Source organism: Ranitomeya variabilis, chromosome 2 (assembly GCF_051348905.1).
Source record: "Ranitomeya variabilis isolate aRanVar5 chromosome 2, aRanVar5.hap1, whole genome shotgun sequence".
Taxonomy (NCBI): domain Eukaryota; kingdom Metazoa; phylum Chordata; class Amphibia; order Anura; family Dendrobatidae; genus Ranitomeya; species Ranitomeya variabilis.
The window spans coordinates 222,130,332-222,154,858 of NC_135233.1; the positions used below are offsets into that span (position 1 = coordinate 222,130,332).

Below are 24,527 nucleotides of genomic sequence, written 5' to 3' on the forward strand. Positions count from 1 at the left end.
CCGGCTGTGTCTGTATCTCCTGGGGATGGTTCAAGTTTGCTAACAACTATCTATATAGTGAACAGAGTTCCAGCTGTGCCTCCAATGAGGACGTCACTATACACAGGACACATAACCTAACAATAGTGGGAAGTTACCCAACATTGAGCCCTGAAAACCAGCTGGGCAAAGACTCATAAGTTACAGAAATGAATGAGGGCAAAAATTTAAGACAACAAGGCTGATGTGGCAAACTTGTTTCTGAAAATCTGATCATTGCTTTTGCACAGCGGGTGTGTGGATTTCTGAATACGCCTTACCGAGGAATAGGACCGTTGGTGAGGTTTCATCAATATACCTTATCACCAGTCTGCTACAAGTGGTTTTCTCCACTTGCTCCCTGTGTGGCACAATGAGGTACTTTATGTAAATCAGAAGTGTAATACAATATAAATCTCCTTACACTGACCATATTCATAGTGATTAAGTACAGTATTTATCAAGCAGTCCCAGAATCAGGAGTTGTAGCCTGGTTAGGGTAGGGGGATGGGTAAATGTGTGGTTACAATATCCATATCTGTTTCCACCCTCCAGTGGAAGGTGCTGTGCTTCTGTGCAATCCAGCAATCAAGTAAGCTCAACCTCAGGCCGGGATTTCTAAAGGGGGTATCCTCTTCTGATATATTCATCATCCACAGGATAAAGTATTTGTCCAGCAAACGTGACTGTTCAGATTTTGATCCGTTAGCTGCTCATTTGGAAACTTAGGAGGGAGCATGGTGTAGAAGTAGCTGTCACTCAACTCATAGATATATTTCTTTTTACATAAGTCAGTAACTGTTCCCTGCAGGGAGAGCAAATGATTGTATGCTGAGCCCTAATGGGCTGAATATGACCGCCACTATGGCTGTACTGTGCTCCCTGGGAGGTGCCTGACTGTACCTGTATTACCACACTCTTACATACAATGGACAGGTGTGAATATGTTGCTCTCGATGAACTGACAAGGACACGGTACATCCAGGACACCAGTATGACCTGCAGCACGGGCCCGTGGCAGCTGGCCGGAGGTGAGGAGACGCACATAGCAGGCGCTTGTTAGAATCAGTAGCTGACGAGCCATCACCTGAGACAGAGAAAAATCTATAAGTACAAAGGAAAATGCATGGTGCCACAAGATACGCCTCCAGCTGTGCTGCCCCAACTGGGGCTGGTTTCTAACTCCAATTACAATGAGAAACAAACTACCGGAATATGGATTTAGCGCGGTCTATACTATAGCAAGTTTACGTAACGGTCACTGGACCCTGAGCTCAATTTTACCCTCCGTACAGCAGCATTCCTGGGCGCAACAAACCCTGGTTATAGTGCTGCCATTAAGCACCGGTAGAGATCCTGCAAAATAACATCAGTTCCTCGCATTTCTAGCCACATGTCGTTATTTACAGAGCAGTGGCTAATATGGGCCAGGTAAAGCCAAGCACAGTACTAATGACATGTCTGGGTTTTACATGAGGCTGCTGCTGGCATCTATTACGCACAGCCCAAACTTGTAAAGAATAATTTCAGCGCTACTATGTCACTCTCCAGTTTTGCAATGCTTTGCTATAGTTTTATTCTTGGCTTGCTTCACTATTTCACAGTAACCATGCATTGTAAAATGGGTCTTAACGCTGCTGATGTACTTATTATTTCCACAAGGATTTATGCATTCTGAAAATGCAATTTTAAACTATTTCCTGAGTAGGTTATATGACTAGCCATTTTTGCATAGATTTTCAAAGTAAGCACACCAGTCTGAACAGGCCTGAGATATATGGAATTTGTATTGTGAAAGACACTTTGTGCCTGGTTGTTATTGCAGTCATAGTTCCTCCACCCATCCTTGTGCTTTCCCAAACTATATTTAAAGAGAAATTAATGAACACTGTGCGCAATAAGGTAGCTCAGTCGTTAGCATTGTTGCTTTGCAGCGCTGGAGTGCTTGGTTTAAATCCCACCACGAACAACATCTGCAAGGAGGTTCTCCCTGTGTGTGTGTGGGTTTCCTTACTGATCAGAAATAGACTGTGACAAAAAAAGTAATCTTTTTATATATCTATCATACATACAGATGTGTGAATATGTAACATATACATCTGTTTGGGTTTGTGTGAATACATTACATATATTCACAAAAACGTGCTCACAATCTATGCGTGTCTGAGTGAATGTATGATCAATATGTATCTGTGTATAATGTACATGTGAGTTTGAAGAGTACCGTATATATAATTACATACTGTAGTCATCTACATACAAGCGTGTATTCATGTATGTCTCTATGCTGAGAATACAGGCAGAAATACATGCAGTATCGGCAGGGAGGCATCTGATTGGCTCCAAATTTATTGTGCAGCAGCACAGACCCCAAACATCCAGCCAAGAACTATGTTAAGCGTAGAGAAGAACAAGGAGTCCTGGAAGTGATTATCCGGCTCCCACAGAGCTTTGATTTCACATCATCCAGCCTGTCTGGGATCACATGGAATCATAGCATGGTAGCATTGGAAGGGACCTCCTGGGTCATCTGATCCAACCCCCTTGCTCAAAAAGCAGGATTCACTAAATCATCCCAGACCGATGTCTGTACAGCCTCTGTTTGAAGACTTCCATGGAAGGGCCATGGAGAGAGAGAGGATTTGCATAAGCGACATCCACAGAAGATCTGTGATCAGTGCCCCAAGATGTTAGGAACAACCTGCTGCCGAGTTCCTTAAAAAACTGTGAGAAAGTAAAAGTACCGTACCTAGAAGAAGTGATGCTGTTTTTGAAGAAATAGTGTTCAATAATGGATTTGATTAACCTTTCTTTTTTGTTCATTCACTTTATTTTTATAAATTTAACAAAATGCAAAAACGTCTATAATATGAAAGCTTCTTCCAGTGCAGCATTCTTTCCCACACCTGTCCAGGGCCGGACTGGCCATTGGGCACTTCTGGCAAATGCCAGAAGGGCCAGTGCCAGTAGTGGGCCGCTCGATCCGTGCACGCTGTGCCTCTGTCAGCGGCGCGAGTGCAGATTCACCCCCCCTCCAGCGCCGCCGCATTCAACTATACCGGCTTCTATGACGCCTTTACAGATGAATGCAATGATGGAGGAGAGAGCGTCTCCTGACGCTCCCTCTCCCATCATTCCCCGCTCTGCCTCTGACACGGCGGGTGCGTGATGACGTCATATCATCGAGTACCTGCTGTGTGTCGGGCAGACTGCGGCCGCTGAGACCGGAGCCAGGAGCAGCACGGGGCATGAAGTGAGGATTGTATGTGGGGTTTTTTTGTTTTTTTTTAAATATATCAATGAGTGATAACTGGATTGTGGGGCGCTACATTACATTCTATGGGGGGCTGTATTACATTCTATGGGGGGCTATATTTTATTCTATGGGGGGCTGTATTACATTCTATGAGGGAGGATTGTATCATACTCTTATGGGGCTACATTAAATTCTATGGGGAGGTAGGCTGTATTATAGTCTATATTAAATGTATTCTGTGCATTGAATTTATTATATTCTATGAGGGGTGATTTCATCATACTCTATGAGGGGGCTACATTATATTCTATGGGGAGCTGCATTATACTATATAAGGAGGGCTGCATTGTATTCTATGGAGGCTGTATTACATTCTTTGGGAGCTGTATTACATTCTATGGGGGGCAGTATTACATTCTGGGGGGGCTGTATTACATTTTATGGGGAGCTGTATTACATTCTATGGGGGGCTGTATTACATTCTATGAGGGGTTGTATTATATTCTATGGGGAGCTGTATTACATTCTATGGGGGGCTGTATTACATTCTATGAGGGGTTGTATTACATTTTATGGGGAGCTGTATTACATTCTATGGGGGGCTGTATTACATTCTATGAGGGGTTGTATTACATTCTATGGGGGCTGTATTACACTCTAGGGGGGGCTGTATTACATTCTATGAGGGGTTGTATTATATTCTATGGGGAGCTGTATTACATTCTATGGGGGCTGTATTACATTCTAGGGGGGGCTGTATTACATTCTATGAGGGGTTGTATTACATTCTATGGGGGGCAGTATTACATTCTGGGGGGCTGTATTACATTCTATGAGGGGTTGTATTATATTTTATGGGGAGCTGTATTACATTCTATGGGGGGCTGTATTACATTCTATGGGGGCTGTATTACATTCTATGGGGGCTGTATTACACTCTAGGGGGGCTGTATTACAGTCTGTGGGGGGTGTATTATATTCTATAGGGAGCTGTATTACATTCTATGGGGTGCTGTATTATATTCTATGAGGGGTTGTATTATATTCTATGGGGAGCTGTATTACATTCTATGGGGAGCTGTATTACATTCTATGGGGAGCTGTATTACATTCTATGGGGGGCTGTATTACATTCTAGGGGGGCTGTATTACATTCTATGAGGGGTTGTATTATATTCTATGGGGAGCTGTATTACATTCCATGGGGGGCTGTATTATATTCTATGGGGAGCTGTATTATTCTATGGGGGCTGTATTACACTCTAGGGGGGGCTGTATTATATTCTATGAGGGGTTGTATTATATTCTATGGGGAGCTGTATTACATTCTATGGGGGGCTGTATTACATTCTATGGGGGGCTGTATTACAGTCTATGAGGGGTTGTATTATATTCTATGGGGAGCTGTATTACATTCTATGGGGGCTGTATTACATTCTATGAGGGGTTGTATTACATTCTATGGGAGGCTGTATTACATTCTTTGGGGGGCTGTATTACATTCTAGGGAGGTTGTATTACATTCTATGGGGGAGCTGTATTACATTCTATGGGGGCTGTATTACACTCTAGGGGGGGGCTGTATTACATTCTATGAGGGGTTGTATTATATTCTATGGGGAGCTGTATTACATTCTATGGGGGGCTGTATTACAGTCTATGAGAGGTTGTATTATATTCTATGGGGAGCTGTATTACATTCTATGGGGGGCTGTATTATATTCTATGAGAGGTTGTATTATATTCTATGGGGAGCTGTATTACATTCTATGGGGGGCTGTATTACATTCTATGAGGGGTTGTATTATATTCTATGGGGAGCTGTATTACATTCTATGGGGGGGCTGTATTACATTCTATGGGGGGGCTGTATTACATTTTATGGGGGGCTATATTACATTCTACGAGGGAGGATTGTATCATACTCTTATGGGGCTACATTAAATTCTATGGGGAGGTAGGCTGTATTATATTCTATATTAAATGTATTCTGTGCATTGAATTTATTATATTCTATGAGGGGTGATTTCATCATACTCTATGAGGGGGCTACATTATACTATATAAGGAGGACTGCATTGTATTCTATGGAGGCTGTATTACATTCTATGAGGGGTTGTATTATACTCTGGAGGCTGTATTACATTCTATGGGAGGCTGTATTACATTCTAGGGGGGGTTGTATTATATTCTATGGGGGGCTGTATTACATTCTATGAGGGAGGATGGCATCATACTCTTTTATGGGGCTACATTATATTCTATGGGGAGGTAGGCTGTATTATTTTCTATATTAAATGTATTCTATGTATTAAATTTATTATATTCTATGAGGGGTGATTTCATCATACTCTATTATACCATATGAGGAGGGCTGCATTGTATTCTATGGAGGGGCTACCATACATTATATATGCAGGGGCAGCATTATACTATATGAGGGGGCTGCATTATTCTCAGGGGGCTACAATATATTCTGTGGGGTGGCTGCATTATACTCTAGGGTGGCATCATTATACTATATGGGGGCTGCATTATACTGTATCGAGGACTATGGTGAATACATTATACTATATGAAGAACTATGGGGTGCATTATACTATGGGAAGTGAATTATACTACATGGATGACAATGGTGGTGCATTATACTATATGGAGCACTATGAGGAGTGTATTATACTATATGGAGGACTGAGCAGTGTATTTTAATATATAGAGGACTATGAGGAGTGTATTATACTATATGGATGACTGAGGAGTGTATTATACTATATGGAGGACTATGAGGAGTGTATTATACTATATGGAGGACTGAGGTGCACATTATAATATATGGAGGACTATTGGGGTGTATTATACTAAACAAGCAAAATGCTGCCTATTCATCGAGTAATTGGATTGTTTATGAGGGAACAGAAATCCTTCTGTTCTCAGCAGCACATCGCCGGTGTAAACTATAGTTGTTCTGCTGATAACATGATACTGTATGGGGACAGATTGATCTAATTCTGATTGTTCTGTTCCCTTCATTCTTTCTCAGTTGGTGTAAAGAGGCCAGGAAACAAGCGAACGACTTCAGTATTGCCGATCACACTCCTTTAGTGGTCTGAGATCAGTGCATGTAAATACAGAAGAAATGCTTCGCAGGGAGACCAGGCAAGGATGATGACAGTTGTAGTTAGCACTATTCCCTTGCGGTCGGGTGCTAACTCTACTGCTTTTCCCAGCCACCAAAGCATTTAATTCTGGTATGTGTAATGATTGTTAGTGTTGATGTCAGCTGCGTAATGTCAGCTGCTATCAATCCCTGGTGTAAATAATGGAGAGGTGTCATCAGACACCCCCACTACTAGCCCAGACCTGGCGAGACCCAGTGACTCTGAAGAGTGGTGACGGTAGTAACAATACTGCTCTTCACAGTCGCCGAGCTCAGCGCAAGACCCGGAATATCTTTAGAGCGGTGACGTTACTGATGTCACCGCTCTTCAGAGTCACCGGGTCTCGTGCTGCGCAGCGGAACCAAAAGTGGCTGTAGGCAAAGTATATACAGTAGAGCATCAGAATGAGGTTCCATAGCCTTTGGTCGTCTCATCCCTTCACTACCTACGAGATCCAGTTATGTAGGTAAAGTAGCGGCTTTTCTTGGTACTGCAACTAAAAGCAATAAATAGGACTGAGCTGTAATGCTGGATACAGCTGTGATTATATGTTATATAGTCGTGTTACACTCCCCTCACTCCTTGTAACCTACAAGTGTACAAAGATATTATACAGTCACCATGTGACAAGTGGGCCTGTGTACCTTCAAATGCCAGGGCTGAATTTTAGTCCCAGTCTGGCCCTGCATCTGTCTAAAACTTTTGCACACTACTGCATGTATGCATATACACATACTCAGTGCCAACATATGCAGCAGCACACTGCAGTCACCATTCGCTAATGAGCCTCAGATTTGACCTCCGGACCATGAAGCTGCAAGGAAATTATGTTTGTGACTTCACGCCCATGCTGCCTTTAGCAGAGGTAACACATCCCTAATTAAAAGGAACACTCCAAAGTATACATTGTGCTGTGAGAAGGGTGGGGTGTGAGTCTGGGGAATGAATTCAGTGAGCACCAAAATGATGATCCCCCTCTGTGGTCTTTACAAAAGTCAGAACATATATATATACATATATAATTACAAATTAGTTTTGCCTGAAGTGGCACAGCAGATGTCACCATATGGTGCAATATATTACAGAAGTTGGCATTCTGGCCCCAAAACAGCAGGTTGTTCTGAGACTGCCATATTTAAGTCGTGCCTAGACGATGACTAATTGTAGAAGTGTATGTATGTAATTACACATTGCTCATGGGACTAGCCCCAATTATGAATGCTGAGGACTCCTAACCACCAGTCCACTATGTTGTTGTTTTCTATAGCACTATGGACTAAAATTAAACTGGGCCGCACAGTACAGTAACAGATCTGCCTAAATAGCTTTACATCAATCATCGTCTTTGAAAGGGTTGTCTACAACAAGCCCGTAACTGCTAAAATCCCCACATAAAATAATAATAAAACAACAATATATGCTTAGCTTGCCCTCCAAGTGATCATGTGACAATGTTTTTTTTTTTTTCACACGTGACCGCTTCAGACTATCAGTATTCCATCAAAGCAGACATCCGCTTTGACAGACTAGTGAAGGCTACAGCCACTGATTGTTGGGTCATGCGTGACTTCTAGGAGACACATCACCAACATCGTTGTAGAGATGCCAGTCCTGGAGTTAAGCAAGTTTTGTCTTGTTTGTTTGCTTTTTATAATTTATGTGGAGAACTTAAACAGTTAACCCCTTAAAAAAAAAAAAAAAAGCAACACTGGATTAGTTTAGCCTGTTACTTACTTCTGGGTGACTCTGTAGAATGAGTGGAATCTTTTTGTTACACAGAACAGGTTTGTGCCTGGAACCACTGGCCAGCAGGGGGCTCTCTTCTGTTGTATTGTCCTCAGGACCAGCCTCTGCCAGTGCAGGATCAGCAGGAGTTTCTATGAAGATAAACAGCTGGTCCAGGAGCTTTCTCAGGTCGCCCTGCATATATCAATGACATAATACATGAGTTTTCACCATCCATTGCAATAGCGAGTAGTATGTAGAGCCTTGTTATCACCACCTATGGTTAAAGGGATTTTCATGGACGTTCATACCTTGGATAGGTCATCAATATCAAACCTGTGAGGGTCTGACACTCCACACCCGCATCTATTAGCTGACTAAGGGCTGTCCCACACGTCCAGATAATTCCGGTACCGGAATAAATCGGTACCGGAGTTATCCGTGTCCGTGTGCCTGGGAACTCACGGAGGCCATACGTGCGGCACACGTGTGCCGCCCGTATGGCGAGTGGGTACCACACGGAGCGTGTGGTACCCACTCTGCATGGTGCTGAAGCTGCGATTCATATCCTCTCTGCAGTAGCGTTTGCTGCAGAGAAAATATGAAGAATAGTGTTAAAAATAAAGATTTAGGTGTCCGCCGCCCCCCCACCCCCTGTGCGCCCCCCCGCTGGTCAGAAAATACTTACCCGGGTCCCCCGTCGGCTGTCGCTCCTTCCTGGTCTGGCCGCGGCTTCTCCTGCATGCGGTCACGTGGGGCCGATCATTTACAGTCATGAATATGTGGCTCCACCTCCCATAGGGGCGGAGCCGACTATTCATGATTGTAAATGATCGGCCCCACGTGACCGCATACAGTAGGAGGCGCGGCCAGACCAGGAAGGAGCGAGGGAGCGGGTAAGTATTTTCTGACCAGCGGGGGGCCGCACAGGGGGTGGGGGGGCGGCGGACACATGGATCTTTATTTTTAACACTATTCTTCATATTTTCTCTATAGCAAACGCTGCTACATGGAAGATATGAATACCGGCTTCAGCACCATGTGGGGGGACAGCGCTTACTGTAGCGCTGTCTCCTGCACGCACACGGACCCCAGACGGAGAATGTCCGTGTGAGGTCCGTGTTTTACGCGGACCCATTGACTCTATTGGGTCCGTGTAATACGTGCGCTCCCACGAACACTGACATGTCTCCGTGTTTGGCACACGGAGACACGGTCCGCAAAAAAATCAATGACATCTGAACAGATGCATTGATTTTTATGGGTCTACGTGTGTCAGTGTCTCCGGTACGTGAGGAAACTGTCACCTCACGTACCGGAGCCACTGACGTGTGAAACCGGCCTAAAGGGGCCTTGAAGAGTCAGGACTGACACAAGTTTCTATAGATTGTGTAGTTGCCCTGAATGGTGCTGCAGATTGCCTCCTCTATTTGAAGCGATGGCCCGGGGACCACCACAGTGCAGGAAGACTACTGTACACAAGACGAGGTGCAAACAACAAAGGATAGATTTATTGGGAGACAGGGGATGAAAGGGATAAGGAAGGTGCAAACAGGAATTTACAATAGCAAAAGATAATGCACATGAGTCAACTTGTCTGTATAACAGCACGGTACTTCAACAATTACAAACTCAAAATCTATCTCACAAGCAACTGTACACAATGAAACATATCGATGCTACTCTGCACATAGCCTCCCTGGCCTTTACTACTCAGGCCACACGGCTACCGTGCTCTACCTACTGGAACCTGCACTAGGCCCTAACTGGTGCACCAAGCAGGAACAGACTCACGGTGATGTTGGGGACACAGGTCCAGTCCCGGGGGGCCCCAGAATGTCCAAAACGGTGGTGCGCACGGATTCCTATCGGCTCTGTAAAGCGTGGTCTTCTCCTTGCCCCTGGAAACTGTAAGTCCCCTTTCAAGTATCTTCGTGGCTTCACAAACCAGCGCAGCACAGCCACTCTTTGCTGTAACCGGGAAAGTCTATTTAGCAAACGAAGTTCGTCTTAAGCTGTGTAATCTTTCCTGCAGCAAAAGTCTCTTCCTTGCAGATAGCAAAGCACCCAAAGTTCTCTCTGTTCCCTCTGGAAACTTCTCTCTCTACGCTGCTTCAGCTCCACCCCTTCACTCAGCCCTGAGCAGTCCATAGCAAAACAAGAGCAGGGGAGAACAGCAGAACATACCATCACATAGACAAGGGGGTGCAGCCTCTTAAAGTGACAGCGTGTTTCTTATTATGCATAACAGCACCACCCTCTTACATGCCTCCCTTATTAATGATGGTCGTCCTCGGCCATCACAGCTTCAGGGTAAAAGTATAATGGAGGAGACAACAAAGGTATACAAACAGACAGAGCACACTGTTCTACATATCGGACTGGTGGAACCCCTGCATTAGACCTCTGGGATCTCCGAAGCTCTTGGCTGTCAGGCAAGGCTTGACTATCTTCCAGAGGAACACTTGTTGCAGGGGACACTGTGAGCTCTTGTCTGGTCTCATCCTCACATGGCGGTACTGGTACATCCATGGGATTACCGTTTCTGGGCGGCTGAGGACCCCCTACTGTGTCAGGGACGGTCAGTCCACCACTCCCCATCGATTTGGCCATCAGGCATGACAGATTCAGGAGGTGGAGTGGCGCCTTCAGGCGACAATGGCGTAGAACAGACCTCAGACCGGCAAGGCCGCAGCATATTTCTGTGAAGTACTCTAGGGGCGGATGCCCCATTCTCAATCTGTACCTTGTAGACAGGGCCGTTAGCATACACTCTCTCGATAACCTTGTACGGCTGTACTTCCCATCTCTCACTTAGTTTTCCCTTGGGGCGTTTCTCTCTGACCAACACTCGGTCTCCAGGTTGGAGCGGTAACTCTTGAGTCGGTTTGCAGGCCGTATGTTCTTTTTCTTGCAGTTGCTGACCCGCCAACCGCCGTATCGTTTGCAAACGTTGTCGATGCTCTTTCACTCATGAGGTGACATTTCGCTCCATCAGCTCCTCTGGCTGTTCCAGATTCAGCTCAATGATCTCTCGTCCAGCTCTTCCAAACAACAGTAGATAGGGGGTGTAACCCGTGGTGGAGTGGACCCGATTGTTGTAGGTCCAGACCAATTCCGGCAGATAGTCTGGCCAACACACCTTCTTATCCTCTTCCAATGTTCTCAGCATCTGAAGCAAGGTTCTGTTAAAGCGTTCGCAAGCTCCATTGCCTTGAGGATGATAAGGGGTGGTCCGGGACCGCTCGATGCCATACATGCGATACAATTCTTCCATCACCTTGCCTTGGAAACACGCGCCTTGGTCGGAGTGGATGCGCTTTGGGCACCCATACACCCGGATGAAGTCTTGGCAGATGGCTCGCGCCGCCGATTCCGCAGTCTGGTCTCTAGTCGGGGTTACTACTGCGAACTTAGAAAAATGATCGGTCATCACCAAACAATATTGCAGCCCCCGGGCCGAGTGTCCCACGAGGAGATAGTCGATCATCAAGACTTCCAATGGCTCCTTAGTTTGTATGGTCTGGATGGGTGCCCTCTGTTCAGTACTCTTAATGAGGTCACATACTCGACACTGCCGGCAAACCTCTTCCACCACAAGCTCCAACCGAGGACAATAGACATGCCGCTGCAACCATTGGTAGGTCTTTGTGGAGCCAAAGTGCGCTCCGAATTCATGGGCTTCTTTAGCTATTTCTTGAGCCATTCTTCCTGGGATGACCACTTGCCACCTTACTTCCACATCTTTCGGCTGTTGCTTCTTACGATATAGTACTGACTCTCTCACTTCCAGTCTATCCCACTGGTGCAACACACTCCTCATTTCAGAGTCCAGATCATCTCTTTCTTTCTTGTTTGCCAGGCTTCCGCTTTTGCGTTACCCACCATTTCATCTGTCTCAGCCCTTCGTCTTCATCCTGAACGTGTCCCCATTCTTCATTGGTTCTTCCCAGGGACCGAGGTAATGCGCAGGCCTCCCTTCTTGACTGGGCCACAACCATCGGGGGCTTGAACTTATTAAAGTCTGGGGTTTCCTCCTCTTCAAGTTGTTCATCAAGATCCCCCACTGGAGTCTCCACAGGCACTCTGGACAGCCCATCCGCATTTGCGTTTTCGGTAGCAGAGCGATAGCGAATAGTAAAGTCGAACTTGGCCAAGCGAGCCATCCACTGTGGTTCTAAGGCCCCCAGTTTAGCATTCTCAAGGTGGGCCAGGGGATTATTGTCTGTTCGAACTTGGATTTTTGTACCTGTCAGGAAGCCTGCAAACTTTTCTGTCATGGCCCATACCAGAGCCAGGAGCTCTAACCGGAAGGAGCTGTAATTGTGAGGGTTTCTTTCGCTGCCTCGCAGGGACCTGCTAGCATACCCGATGACTCTCTCATGTCCATCCTGTATCTGAGAAAGTACTGCACCGAGTCCATGTAGGCTACCATCGGTGTACAACAGGAACGGTTGATTGAAGTCTGCGTAGGCCAAAATCGGGGCCGAAGTAAGGGCATCCTTTATAGCCTGGAAGGCCTCGTGTTGTCCCTGTGCCCAGGGGATGCGCTGGGTCTTCGGCACTCCAGCGGTCCCCCTCAGCAACTCGTTGAGGGGACCGGCCAACTTCGCGAAGTCTTTAACAAACCGGCGGTAGTACCCCGCTAGTCCCAGGAAGGCCTGGAGTTCTCTCACTGTTTGAGGGACTGGCCACTTCTGGATAGCAGCCACTTTTTCTGGCGAGGGTAGGACTCCATCTTGTGACACTATGTGACCTAGGTACTCGATCTCCCTCTTGAAGAGGTGGCATTTCTTTGGCTTCAACTTCAGGTTATGAGCACGCAATCTTCCGAGTACCTGTCCAAGCCGGGCAAGGTGATCTTCGAAAGAGGATGAAAACACAATGATGTCATCCAGATAGATCAGGGTAGCCTCAAAATTTAGATCTCCCAAACACTTCTCCATCAGCCGTTGAAAGGTGCCTGGGGCATTGGAGAGCCCAAAGGGCATCCGGTTAAACTCGTACAGTCCCATAGGGAGGATGAAGGCGGTTTTCTCTCTGTCTTTCTCTGCCACGGCTACTTGCCAATACCCGCTTGCTAGGTCCAGGGTGGAGAAGTACTTGGCTTTCCCCAACGCTGTCAAGGATTCCTCGATGCGGGGCAACGGATACGAGTCTCGAACAGTGCAGGCATTGAGTTTCCTGTAGTCTACACAGAACCGGATGGTCCCATCCTTTTTCTTGACGAGCACCACCGGGGCTGCCCAAGGGCTCTGACTACTCTGCACCACTCCTGAATCCAGCATCTGCCGCAGTAATGTTTTCACCTCTTGGTACATCTTGGGTGGGATCTGCCGGTATCGTTCTCGAATTGGACGAGCTTCCCCTGTTGGGATCTCATGCGTGATGGCATCAGTACAGCCGAAATCTTCGGCGTGACGGGCGAATGCGGCCTGATTTTCCCACAGCATAGTTTCTATTGCTTGCACGTGCTCAGGGCCCATAGCCTTCACATCCACTTCCATTTGTTCAAGGATGACCCGTCCACTCCACTCCGGGGATGGTGTCTCTTCGCCTCCCACGGCAACTGCTAGGGTCCACCCCACGCCTTCTTTCGGTGATAAAGGCATCTCCTTCTGACTCACCACTTCACCCTTATGTAGGTACACCAGGGCTAGATCTGTCCCTCGTGGCAAGGCGACCTCCCTGGGGCTCACATTCAAAGCTCTTATGGGGACATGTCCTCGCTGGACCACAGCTATCGTGCGAGCTATCATGACTTCTTGATCCCCTCCGCCGCCTACCACCGGCTGAACAACCACTTCCAACCCATCAAGGTTGCGGTGAGTCCCCACTGGAAGGTACACTAAAGTTTCTCGCTCGGGAGGTAGGATTACAGGTTCTTTCCCAGGAGCCCGGATGACCCCCACCGTCTGATAAGATGGCACACTCTTCTGCGTCCCACAGACGCGGATCAGTCGTTGAAGGGCCTCCTGAGTAGGCTTATGTGGAGTAGCCTTCTTCCAATATCCAGGTCCCCGTTTGGTAAACATAATCTGATCGAGTTCTCGTAGGATATTCATTCCCAGTACTACAGGCACATCTTTCTTGACAGGCTCAGGGACTAGCAGGATCCCTTTTCTTCCAACTACTTGTCCACAGATTCGAATATTCATCCACACGACCCCTGTGACCGGAATCGGTTGTTGGTTGGCAGCAAACAAGCGAATCAATGTCTCTTTCTCTGGCTTGGCCAGGTTCTGGAAATGCTGCTTGAAGAACGCTTCGGACATCGTTGTCACTTGTGACCCGGTATCTACCAGGCAATCCACCAGAACTCCTTCAAATTCAGCACATAGGATGGGGCTCCCAGCGATCAAGTGTTCGTTATGATATGGAGCGGCCTCTCTTCTCGCCTCCCCCGCAGAGTGCCGCACTACTGCGGGGGTTGGTAGTTTAACGACGGCTTCCACTGGCCTTGCGTATAGTTCCGACAGTCTCTGGCAAGGTGCCCCCGTCCTCTACACTCCCAGCATTGAACACCTCCTCCTCGCCGAGGGGTACTTCGAGCCTGTCCTCGTGCCACCGATGCCTGACGGGAGGGGGCTTGTTCCCACTGCTCCCTTGTCGATCGGGCCGAAGAATGGTTGTAGGAGTATGGTGGGACAGTTTCTTGTAGTTCCCCCACTCTCCGCTCCATCTGGGTCAGTTTCTCTTGCACGTTAACAAGGGACCGCTGCAAATCTTGCACTACCTGGACCAGCACTTCTTGATGGTTTGGGTCCCCCCTGGAATTGGCGTCCTGGACATGCATCACTCCAGACGCGTAGCTTTTTTCTTTACTTCGGGCCACTGTTTCCCCTCTGGAATTGGCGTCCTGGACACGCATCACTCCAGACGCGTAGCTTTCTTCTTTACTTCGGGCCACTGTTTCTGCCAGGACTTGACGAAACGTAAGGGCTGGATCTGCCCGGACCCGTTCTGACAGTGCCTGCCTCAAGGATGTGCTGTGTAGTCCCAGAATGAATTGCTCCCGGAGTATCCAGTCTTTAGAGCCCATGCCGCCAAGTCCATCTGCCTCCTTTCTCTGCACCTCTTCAAACACTTCCTGCAGTACTGTTGCATACTGAGAAATTCCTTCCTCTTCCCGCTGCAGCCTAGAGAAAAATTTGGCGCGAAGATGTCCCGCGCTAGCGGTCTCACCGTAGATCTCTTCCAGGAACTTCACTAGCTCCTTCAGGGTACTGCGGGTGAGTTCTGGTTGTAGGCAGACGTTTCTGCGGGCTTCCCCCTCTAGGGCAGTTAAAGCAATGTCCACTTCAAGGACTGGGCTTATGTTATAAATCTTCAGGGTGCATTGCAGCCGGGACACCCAGTCGGACAGTGGCATATTCTTGCCGTCAAATTTTGGGAGCACACTAAATATGGTGCCCATAGGGAGTGTCCTTGCAGGGGTTCCACCAATGCCCACAGCATCTCCATTAACATTAGCATTCCCGCCATTGCTGTCTGCTGCCTCCATCTTGGTGACAGTACCCTGCTCGCAGCGCCACTTGAAGCGATGGCCCGGGGACCACCACAGTGCAGGAAGACTACTGTACACAAGACGAGGTGCAAACAACAAAGGATAGATTTATTGGGAGACAGGGGATGAAAGGGATAAGGAAGGTGCAAACAGGAATTTACAATAGCAAAAGATAATGCACATGAGTCAACTTGTCTGTATAACAGCATGGTACTTCAACAATTACAAACTCAAAATCTATCTCACAAGCAACTGTACACAATGAAACATATATCGATGCTACTCTGCACATAGCCTCCCTGGCCTTTACTACTCAGGCCACACGGCTACCGTGCTCTACCTACTGGAACCTGCACTAGGCCCTAACTGGTGCACCAAGCAGGAACAGACTCACGGTGATGTTGGGGACACAGGTCCAGTCCCGGGGGGCCCCAGAATGTCCAAAACGGTGGTGCGCACGGATTCCTATCGGCTCTGTAAAGCATGGTCTTCTCCTTGCCCCTGGAAACTGTAAGTCCCCTTTCAAGTATCTTCGTGGCTTCACAGACCAGCGCAGCACAGCCACTCTTTGCTGTAACCGGGAAAGTCTATTTAGCAAACGAAGTTCGTCTTAAGCTGTGTAATCTTTCCTGCAGCAAAAGTCTCTTCCTTGCAGATAGCAAAGCACCCAAAGTTCTCTCAGTTCCCTCTGGAAACTTCTCTCTCTGGAAACTTCTCTCTCTACGCTGCTTCAGCTCCACCCCTTCACTCAGCCCTGAGCAGTCCATAGCAAAACAAGAGCAGGGGAGAACAGCAGAGCATACCATCACATAGACAAGGGGGTGCAGCCTCTTAAAGTGACAGCGTGTTTCTTATTATGCATAACAGCACCACCCTCTTACATATTTACTTTCCAAAAGGAAAAGCTGCAGCCCCATGCAAGTCCTATGCGCAATGTTCAGAGCTGTGTCGCTGCTGGTACTCTGCAGCACCTTTAAAGAGTATCATTAAGTTTTTGCTATGTAAACTGTGGGTGCAGAGACCCTGATTTCAGCGATGTGGCACTTACTAGACCGTGTTTTGTTTCAATGCAGTCAATGTTTTATTATCAGGAGATTATCACTAGAGGAATAGTTGTCTCGTGCCTCCTGGTCTAACCCCGTCCTCACCACTGATTACATGTTATAGTTACAAAAACTGGTACACAACGAGCTGCCAATCAGTGGTGTGGGCGAGGTTACAAAGGGCTCAGAATTATGGGAAAACTGTGATTCTATCAAAATGGCAGCATGCAGACCAGCAATTGACACATGGTAGCAGGGCCATATTTGGTGTTCATGCTGCCCTAGGCACTCTAAGTGGTGATGCCCCATACTGGTAAGTCAGACGGAGGGTCCGCTCACACTGGCGAGTAGCATCCACTGATCCATGTGAGAGAATCGGATGCTATATGAACTTAATCTCTCCACATTTTCTATTGTTTCAGTCGGCGTATACAAGACTGCACTCCAATGATATCCGAGTAGAGTCCGAGGTTTGGCATGCTCTTGTATGGGTGCCTGCCATCTGATCTATGCTGCCAATTGCATCATGCAGCAGTTTTTTGTTCTCATGCCAACTCCGCATGAGAAAAAAAACGCTAGTTGGCACTGCCCCATAGTATAACATTGCAGCGAGTGCCAAGTTACATGCTGGCTACTCACCAGTGCAAGCGAACCCTAAGGGTATGTTTCCACGTTCAGGAAACGCTGCGTTTTTGACGCAGCATTGAGCCGCAGCATCAAAAACGCAGCGTCCAGATGTTACAGCATAGTGGAGGGGATTTCATGAAATCCTGTCTCCACTATGCTGTAAAAGACGCATGCGGCACACCCGCGGAAACGGACATGCGGCGCGTCTTTTAAGAACGCAGCATGTCCTTACATTGCAGAAAAAACGCAAGGACAACGCAGGTGACCTGCCAGTGACCTCAGGTGCAGATTTGGTCAGGATTTTACCTGCATAAAATCCTGACCAAATCCTGATGCAATCCTGAACGTGGACACATACCCTAAAAGTGCCGATACCCTTTAGATAGTAGTTAACTTCCCCATACACAACAGACTAAGGTCGGCCAAACTCGCCCATATGACCAATTTCAGATGACAGTCTAAGGGTGCCTGCAGGTGTATGAGAAATCGACTGTTTCATCCAGAAAACTTGGACGATTGTTTTCTAATTTTCATCAGATTTTCATCTATGTATACATTTCTTACATCCGTGTGACGTCCGTGTACGATCCGTTTCACACAACTATTTTAAAACATGTACATGATCACATACAGTTTCCTCTGTCTTTAATAGAAATCTATCTGGAAAAATTGGATGCCACATAGATATTCCGTGCAGGATCAGTTTTTTTTCGCACCCATAGACTTGAATGTGTGAGTCTCATCCAAGACTCGGTAGCGCATGTTGCCATTTTTTTCTCATTGACAGTCGAACTGAGAACATTTTTTTTCATAGGAACTGCCCTATTGAATGACATTGATCAGTGTGCTGTCAGTGTACAATCTGATAAAAAAATCAGACAGCACATGGACGATTTAAACGCTCATCTGCATAAGCCTTAAAGGGATTTTCCCAAGAACAAAGTTAATTGTAATCAACATTTTAATCAATAGATCTTTGAATAATAACTTCCATAATTGGATGTGTTTTAAATAAAATGTTCCTGTGCTGAGATAATCTTATAAATATGCCCCTGCTGTGTACTGTGCAATGGCTGTGTCTGACCGTGCTGGAACATGATCTGATCATACCACATCTCCTGAGCGGGGGAGGAAGCTAAAGAGCGTACAGATAGAATCATTTGTGATCCTGTGCTTTCTTTGAGGTAAAACATTGCTTCAAAATAGGCAGTCTGTATACTCTTTTGCTTCCTCCCCTGCCCCTTAGTGATGTCTGCACAGTCAGACACAGCCATAACACAGTACACAGCAGGGGCACATTTATAAGATTATCTCAGCACAGGGACATTTTTTCTTAACACATCCAATTGTGGAAATTATTATTATTCCAAGATCTAATGATTAACCCCCTTTAATGCTACATTCACACAACCATACGAGTGTTAAAATCAAAGATGAACAGACCATTTTTTTTCTCTGATGTCATCCTAGTTGTGTCCTATTTGCTTTTGTGTGTGTGGCACTTGCTTCCAAGCCAATAAAAAAAACAAAAAAAAAACAACACGTTTCTACTCAAGATTATCACTAAGAAACAAGTCTGTGATGCAAAATGGAAACAAATATCAGGGATCTCACTACAGCAAAGCGTTTTTTTCAGCAGCGGTTTTTGTATCCTTTTAGTATGTCATGTTAAAAAAGAAAACTACCGGTACTTTGTTTTGGAGCTTCCTGTTACTTAGTTTTGCGAAGACTTCATTTATAAAGTCTAGTGATGGGCGAGCGCTATGGGAAACCCGAGCAGTTTTGCTGTGATTTCCCCCCAAACCCCTACCCCCCAGGGTTCCTTTTAGGGTCTAAAAACATCAGAAATTGATGGGACCAGTGCTGAAATGATACGGGAAGATCATGGGGAAGACCACATTCTGACAATGCGACCAATGTTGTCAGAGTGTGATGCTACTTTTACAGGCACACACTAAAACATACAAAAAGGAAATATGTTAAGGAACATCCTTTCCAGAGTAATAATTGTTATATAAGGCAAAATAAAGAACCTCCCCCTCAAAAAATGTACCTCCACCACTTGGGCTATGTTCACACATAGCGTTTTTGATGCGTTTTTCAACTTTAACATTGTTTTCAACCACTACAAATGCGTTCACTGGGAAATGTCATTGTAGTCATTTAACACCCCTAGCTGGCCATGTGGTGTGTGACACATAAGCAGACCCATCTTGTTTCATGTACAAAGGAGGGACTCTTAACCCCTTCACCCCCAAGGGTGGTTTGCACGTTAATGACCAGGCCAATTTTTACAATTCTGACCACTGTCCCTTTATGAGGTTATAACTCTGGAACGCTTCAACGGATCTTGGCGATTCTGACATTGTTTTCTCGTGACATATTGTACTTCATGATAGTGGTAAAATTTATTCGATATAACTTGCGTTTATTTGTTAAAAAAAACGGATATTTGGCGAAAATTTTGAAAATTTCGCAATTTTCAAACTTTGAATTTTTATGCCCTTAAATCACAGACATATGTCACGCAAAATACTTAATAAGTAACATTTCCCACATGTCTACTTTACATCAGCACAATTTTGGAACCAAATTTTTTTTTTGTTATTGAGTTATAAGGGTTAAAAATTGACCAGCAATTTCTCATTTTTACAACACCATTTTTTTTCAGGGACCACATCTCATTTGAAGTCATTTTGAGGGGTCTATATGACAGAAAATACCCAAGTGTGACACCATTCTAAAAACTGCACCCCTCAAGGTGCTCAAAACCACATTCAATAAATTTATTAACCCTTCAGGTGTTTCACAGGAATTTTTGGAATGTTTGAAAAAAAGTTAAATGTTCATTTTTATTTACACAAAATTTATTTCAGCTCCAATTTGTTTTATTTTACCAAGGGTAACAGGAGAAAATGGACCCCAAAAGTTGTTGTGCAATTTGTCCTGAGTACAACGATACCCCATATGTGGGTGTAAACCATTGTTTGGGCGCAGGGCAGAGCTCGGAAGGGAAGGAGCGCCACTTGACTTTTCAATGCAAAATTGACTGGAATTGAGATGGGACGCCATGTTGCGTTTGGAGAGCCCCTGATGTGCCGAAACATTGAAACCCCCCACAAGTGACACCATTTTGGAAAGTAGACCCCTTAAGGAACTTATCTAGATGTGTGTTGAGCACTTTGACCCAACAAATGCTTCACAGAAGTTTATAATGCAGAGCCGTAAAAATAAAAAATCATATTTGTTCACAAAAATGATCTTTTCGCCCCCATTTTTTATTTTCCCAAGGGTAAGAAAAGAAATTAGACCACAAAAGTTGTTGTGCAATTTGTCCTGAGTACGACGATACCCCATATGTGGGGGTAAACCACCGTTTGGGCGCATAGCAGAGCTCGGAAGGGAAGGAGCGCTATTTTACTTTTCAATGCAAAATTGACTGGAATTAAGATGGGACGCCATGTTGCGTTTGGAGAGCCCCTGATGTGCCTAAACATTAAAACCCCCCACAAGTGACACCATTTTGGAAAGTAGACCCCCTAAGGAACTTATCTAGATGTGTTTTGAGAGCTTTGAACCCCCAAGTGTTTCACTACAGTTTATAATGCAGAGCCGTGAAAATAAAAATTCCTCTTTTGTTTCACAGAAATGATTTTTTAGCCCCCAGCTTTGGATTTTTACAAGGGTAACATAATAAATTGGACCCCAAAAGTTGTTGTCCAATTTGTCCTGAGTACGCTGATACCCCATATGTGGGGGGGAACCACTGTTTGGGCGCATGACAGAGCTCAGAAGGGAAGGAGCGCCATTTGGAATGCAGACTTAAATGGATTGGTCTGCAGGCGTCACGTTGCATTTGCAGAGCCCCTGATGTACCCAAACAGTAGAAACCCCCCACAAGTGACCCCAAATTGGAAACTAGACCTCCCAAGGAACTTATCTAGATGTGTTGTGAGAACTTTAAACCCCCAAGTGTTTCACTACAGTTTATAACGCAGAGCCGTGAAAATAAAAATTCCTCTTTTTTTTCACAGAAATGATTTTTTAGCCCCCAGCTTTGTATTTTTACAAGGGTAACATAATAAATTGGACCCCAAGAGTTGTTGTCCAATTTGTCCTGAGTACGCTGATACCCCATATGTGGGGGGGAACCATTGTTTGGGCGCAGGGCAGAGCTCGGAAGGGAAGGAGCGCTATTATACTTTTCAATGCAAAATTGACTGGAATAAAGATGGGACGCCATGTTGCGTTTGGAGAGCCCCTGATGTGCCTAAACATTAAAAACCCCCCACAAGTGACACCATTTCGGAAAGTAGACCCCCTAAGGAACTTATCTAGATGTGTTTTGAGAGCTTTGAACCCCCAAGTGTTTCACTACAGTTTATAACGCAGAGCCGTGAAAATAAAAATTCTTTTGTTTCACAGAAATGATTTTTTAGCCCCCAGCTTTGTATTTTTACAAGAGTAACATAATAAATTGGACCCCAAGAGTTGTTGTCCAATTTGTCCTGAGTACGCCGATACCCCATATGTGGGGGGGATCCACTGTTTGGGCGCATGACAGAGCTCAGAAGGGAAGGAGTGCCATTTGGAATGCAGACTTAAATGGATTGGTCTGCAGGTGTCACGTTGCATTTGCAGAGCCCCTGATGTACCTAAACAGTAGAAACCCCCCACAAGTGACCCCATATTGGAAATTAGACCCCCCAAGGAACTTATGTAGATGTGTTGTGAAAACTTTGAACCCCCAAGTGTTTCACTACAGTTTACAACACAGAACCGTGAAAATAAAAAATCTTTTTTTTCCCACAAAACTTATTTTTTAGCCCCCAGTTTTGTATTTTCCCAAGGGTAACAGGAGAAATTGGACCCCAAAAGATGTTGTCCAATTTGTCCTGAGTACGACGATACCCCATATGTTGGGGTAAACCCCTGTTGGGTACACGGGAGAGCTCTGCAGGGAAGGAGCACTGTTTTACTTTTTCAACGCAGAATTGTCTGGAATTTAGATCGGATGCCATGTCCCGTTTGGAGAGCCCCTGATGTGCCTAAACAGTGGAAACCCCCCTATTATAACTGAAACCCTAATCCAAACACACCCCTTACCCTAATCCAAACGGTAACCCTAACCACACCCCTAACCCTGACACACCCCTAACCCTAATCCCAACCCTATTCCCAACCGTAAATGTAATCCAAACCCTAACCCTAACTTTAGCCCCAACCCTAACTGTAGCCCTAACCCTAGCAATAACCCTAGCCCTAACCGTAACCCTAGCCCTAACCCTAGCAATAACCCTAGCCCTAACCCTAGCCCAAGCCCTAACCCTAGCAATAACCCTAGCCCTAACCCTAACCCTAGCAATAACCCTAGCCCTAACCCTAGCCCTAACCCTAATGGGAAAATGGAAATAAATAAATTTTTTTTATTTTTCCTTAACTAAGGGGGTGATGAAGGGGGGTTTGATTTACTTTTATAGCGGGTTATTTAGCGGATTTTTATGATTGGCAGCCGTCACACACTGAAAGACGCTTTTTATTGCAAAAAATATTTTTTGCGTTACCACATTTTGAAAGCTATAATTTTTCCATATTTGAATCCACAGAGTCATGTGAGGTCTTGTTTTTTGCGGGACGAGTTGACGTTTTTATTGGTAACATTTTCGGGCACATGACATTTTTTGATCGCTTTTTATTCCGATTTTTGTGAGGCAGAATGATCAAAAACCAGCTATTCATGAATTTCTTTTGGGGGAGGCGTTTACACCGTTCCGCGTTTGGTAAAATTGATAAAGCAGTTTTATTCTTCGGGTCAGTACGATTACAGCGATACCTCATTTATATCATTTTTTTATGTTTTGGCGCTTTTATACGATAAAAGCTATTTTATAGAAAAAATAATTATTTTGGTATCGCTTTATTCTCAGGACTATAACTTTTTTATTTTTTTGCTGATGATGCTGTATTGCAGCTCATTTTTTGCGGGACAAGATGACGTTTTCAGCGGTACCATGGTTATTTATATGCGTCTTTTTGATCGCGTGTTATTCCACTTTTTGTTCGGCGGTATGATAATAAAGCGTTGTTTTTTGCCTCGTTTTTTTTTTTTTTTTCTTACGGTGTTTACTGAAGGGGTTAACTAGTGGGACAGTTTTATAGGTTGGGTCGTTACGGACGCGGCGATACTAAATATGTGTACTTTTATTGTTTGTTTTTTTATTTAGATAAAGAAATGTATTTATGGGAATAATATTTTTTTTTTTTTCTTTATTTAGGAATTTATTTTTTATTTATTTTTTTACACATGTGGAAAATTATTTTTTTTACTTTTTTACTTTGTCCCAGGGGGGGACATTACAGATCGGTGATCTGACAGTGTGCACAGCACTCTATCAGATCGTCGATCTGCTGTGCAGGGCTGCAGGCTTACCAGCGCCTGCTCTGAGCAGGCACTCGGTAAGCCACCTCCCTCCCTGCAGGACCCGGATGCCGAGGCCATCTTGGATCCGGGACCTGCGGCGAGGAGGGAGGTAGGAGACCCTCGGAGCAACGCGATCACATCGAGTTGCTGCGGGGGTCTCAGGGAAGCCCACTCCCTGTGCGATGCTTCCCTATACCGCCGGTACACCGCGATCATGTTTGATCGCGGTGTGCCGGGGGTTAATGTGCCGGGGGCGGTCCGTGACCGCTCCTGGCACATAGTGCCGGATGTCAGCTGCGATATGCAGCTGACACTCGGCCGTGCTCCCCCCGTGAGCGCGGCCGATCGCGTATGACGTACTATCCCGTCGGTGGTCATACGGGCCCACCCCACCTCGACGGGATAGTACGTCAGATGTCAGAAAGGGGTTAAAGTCACAGAGCCTATTTTTGGAGGGGCATCAAGAGGCATTAATATTCTTAAAGGGCCATTATTAAGCAGTGGGTCTCCTATACTGTTATTCCCTATGCAGTGAGTAGCTGGGCTTCCGAAAATAAGGACACACCATAATACCCTTTTCAAGACATGTACAGTAGGGCCTCCTGAAAAAATGTTCCCATTATAAGAAAGTGGGTCTTCCAGTGTTTGCCTAAGCATTGAATGCAAGGCCTGCCCTGCCCCAAAGTGACAGGCACCCCAATAACCCTTTGAAACAATGTAGTGGATGGCCACAGGAGAATTAAGTTCACATTATTCATTTGCTACTCCCATA

At 45.6% G+C, this 24,527-nt stretch overlaps 1 protein-coding gene across 2 annotated transcripts in view; it reads right to left on the bottom strand.

The window, feature by feature from the left end:
• Positions 1-350: 350 nt before the first annotated feature.
• TMEM268 (transmembrane protein 268) overlaps positions 351-24,527 on the bottom strand; it is a 106,580-nt gene continuing 82,403 nt past the window's right edge. Inside the window, exons 8-9 of one of the 2 annotated variants that reach the window (XM_077283708.1) lie at positions 8,167-8,352; positions 351-1,105 (exon numbers count right to left, since the gene is read on the bottom strand). In XM_077283708.1, coding sequence (XP_077139823.1) covers positions 938-1,105; positions 8,167-8,352 — 354 coding nt within the window. In that variant the 3' untranslated portion in view covers positions 351-937. The remainder of the gene's footprint in view (positions 1,106-8,166; positions 8,353-24,527) is intronic. The other variant, XM_077283709.1, reaches the window with a different exon arrangement.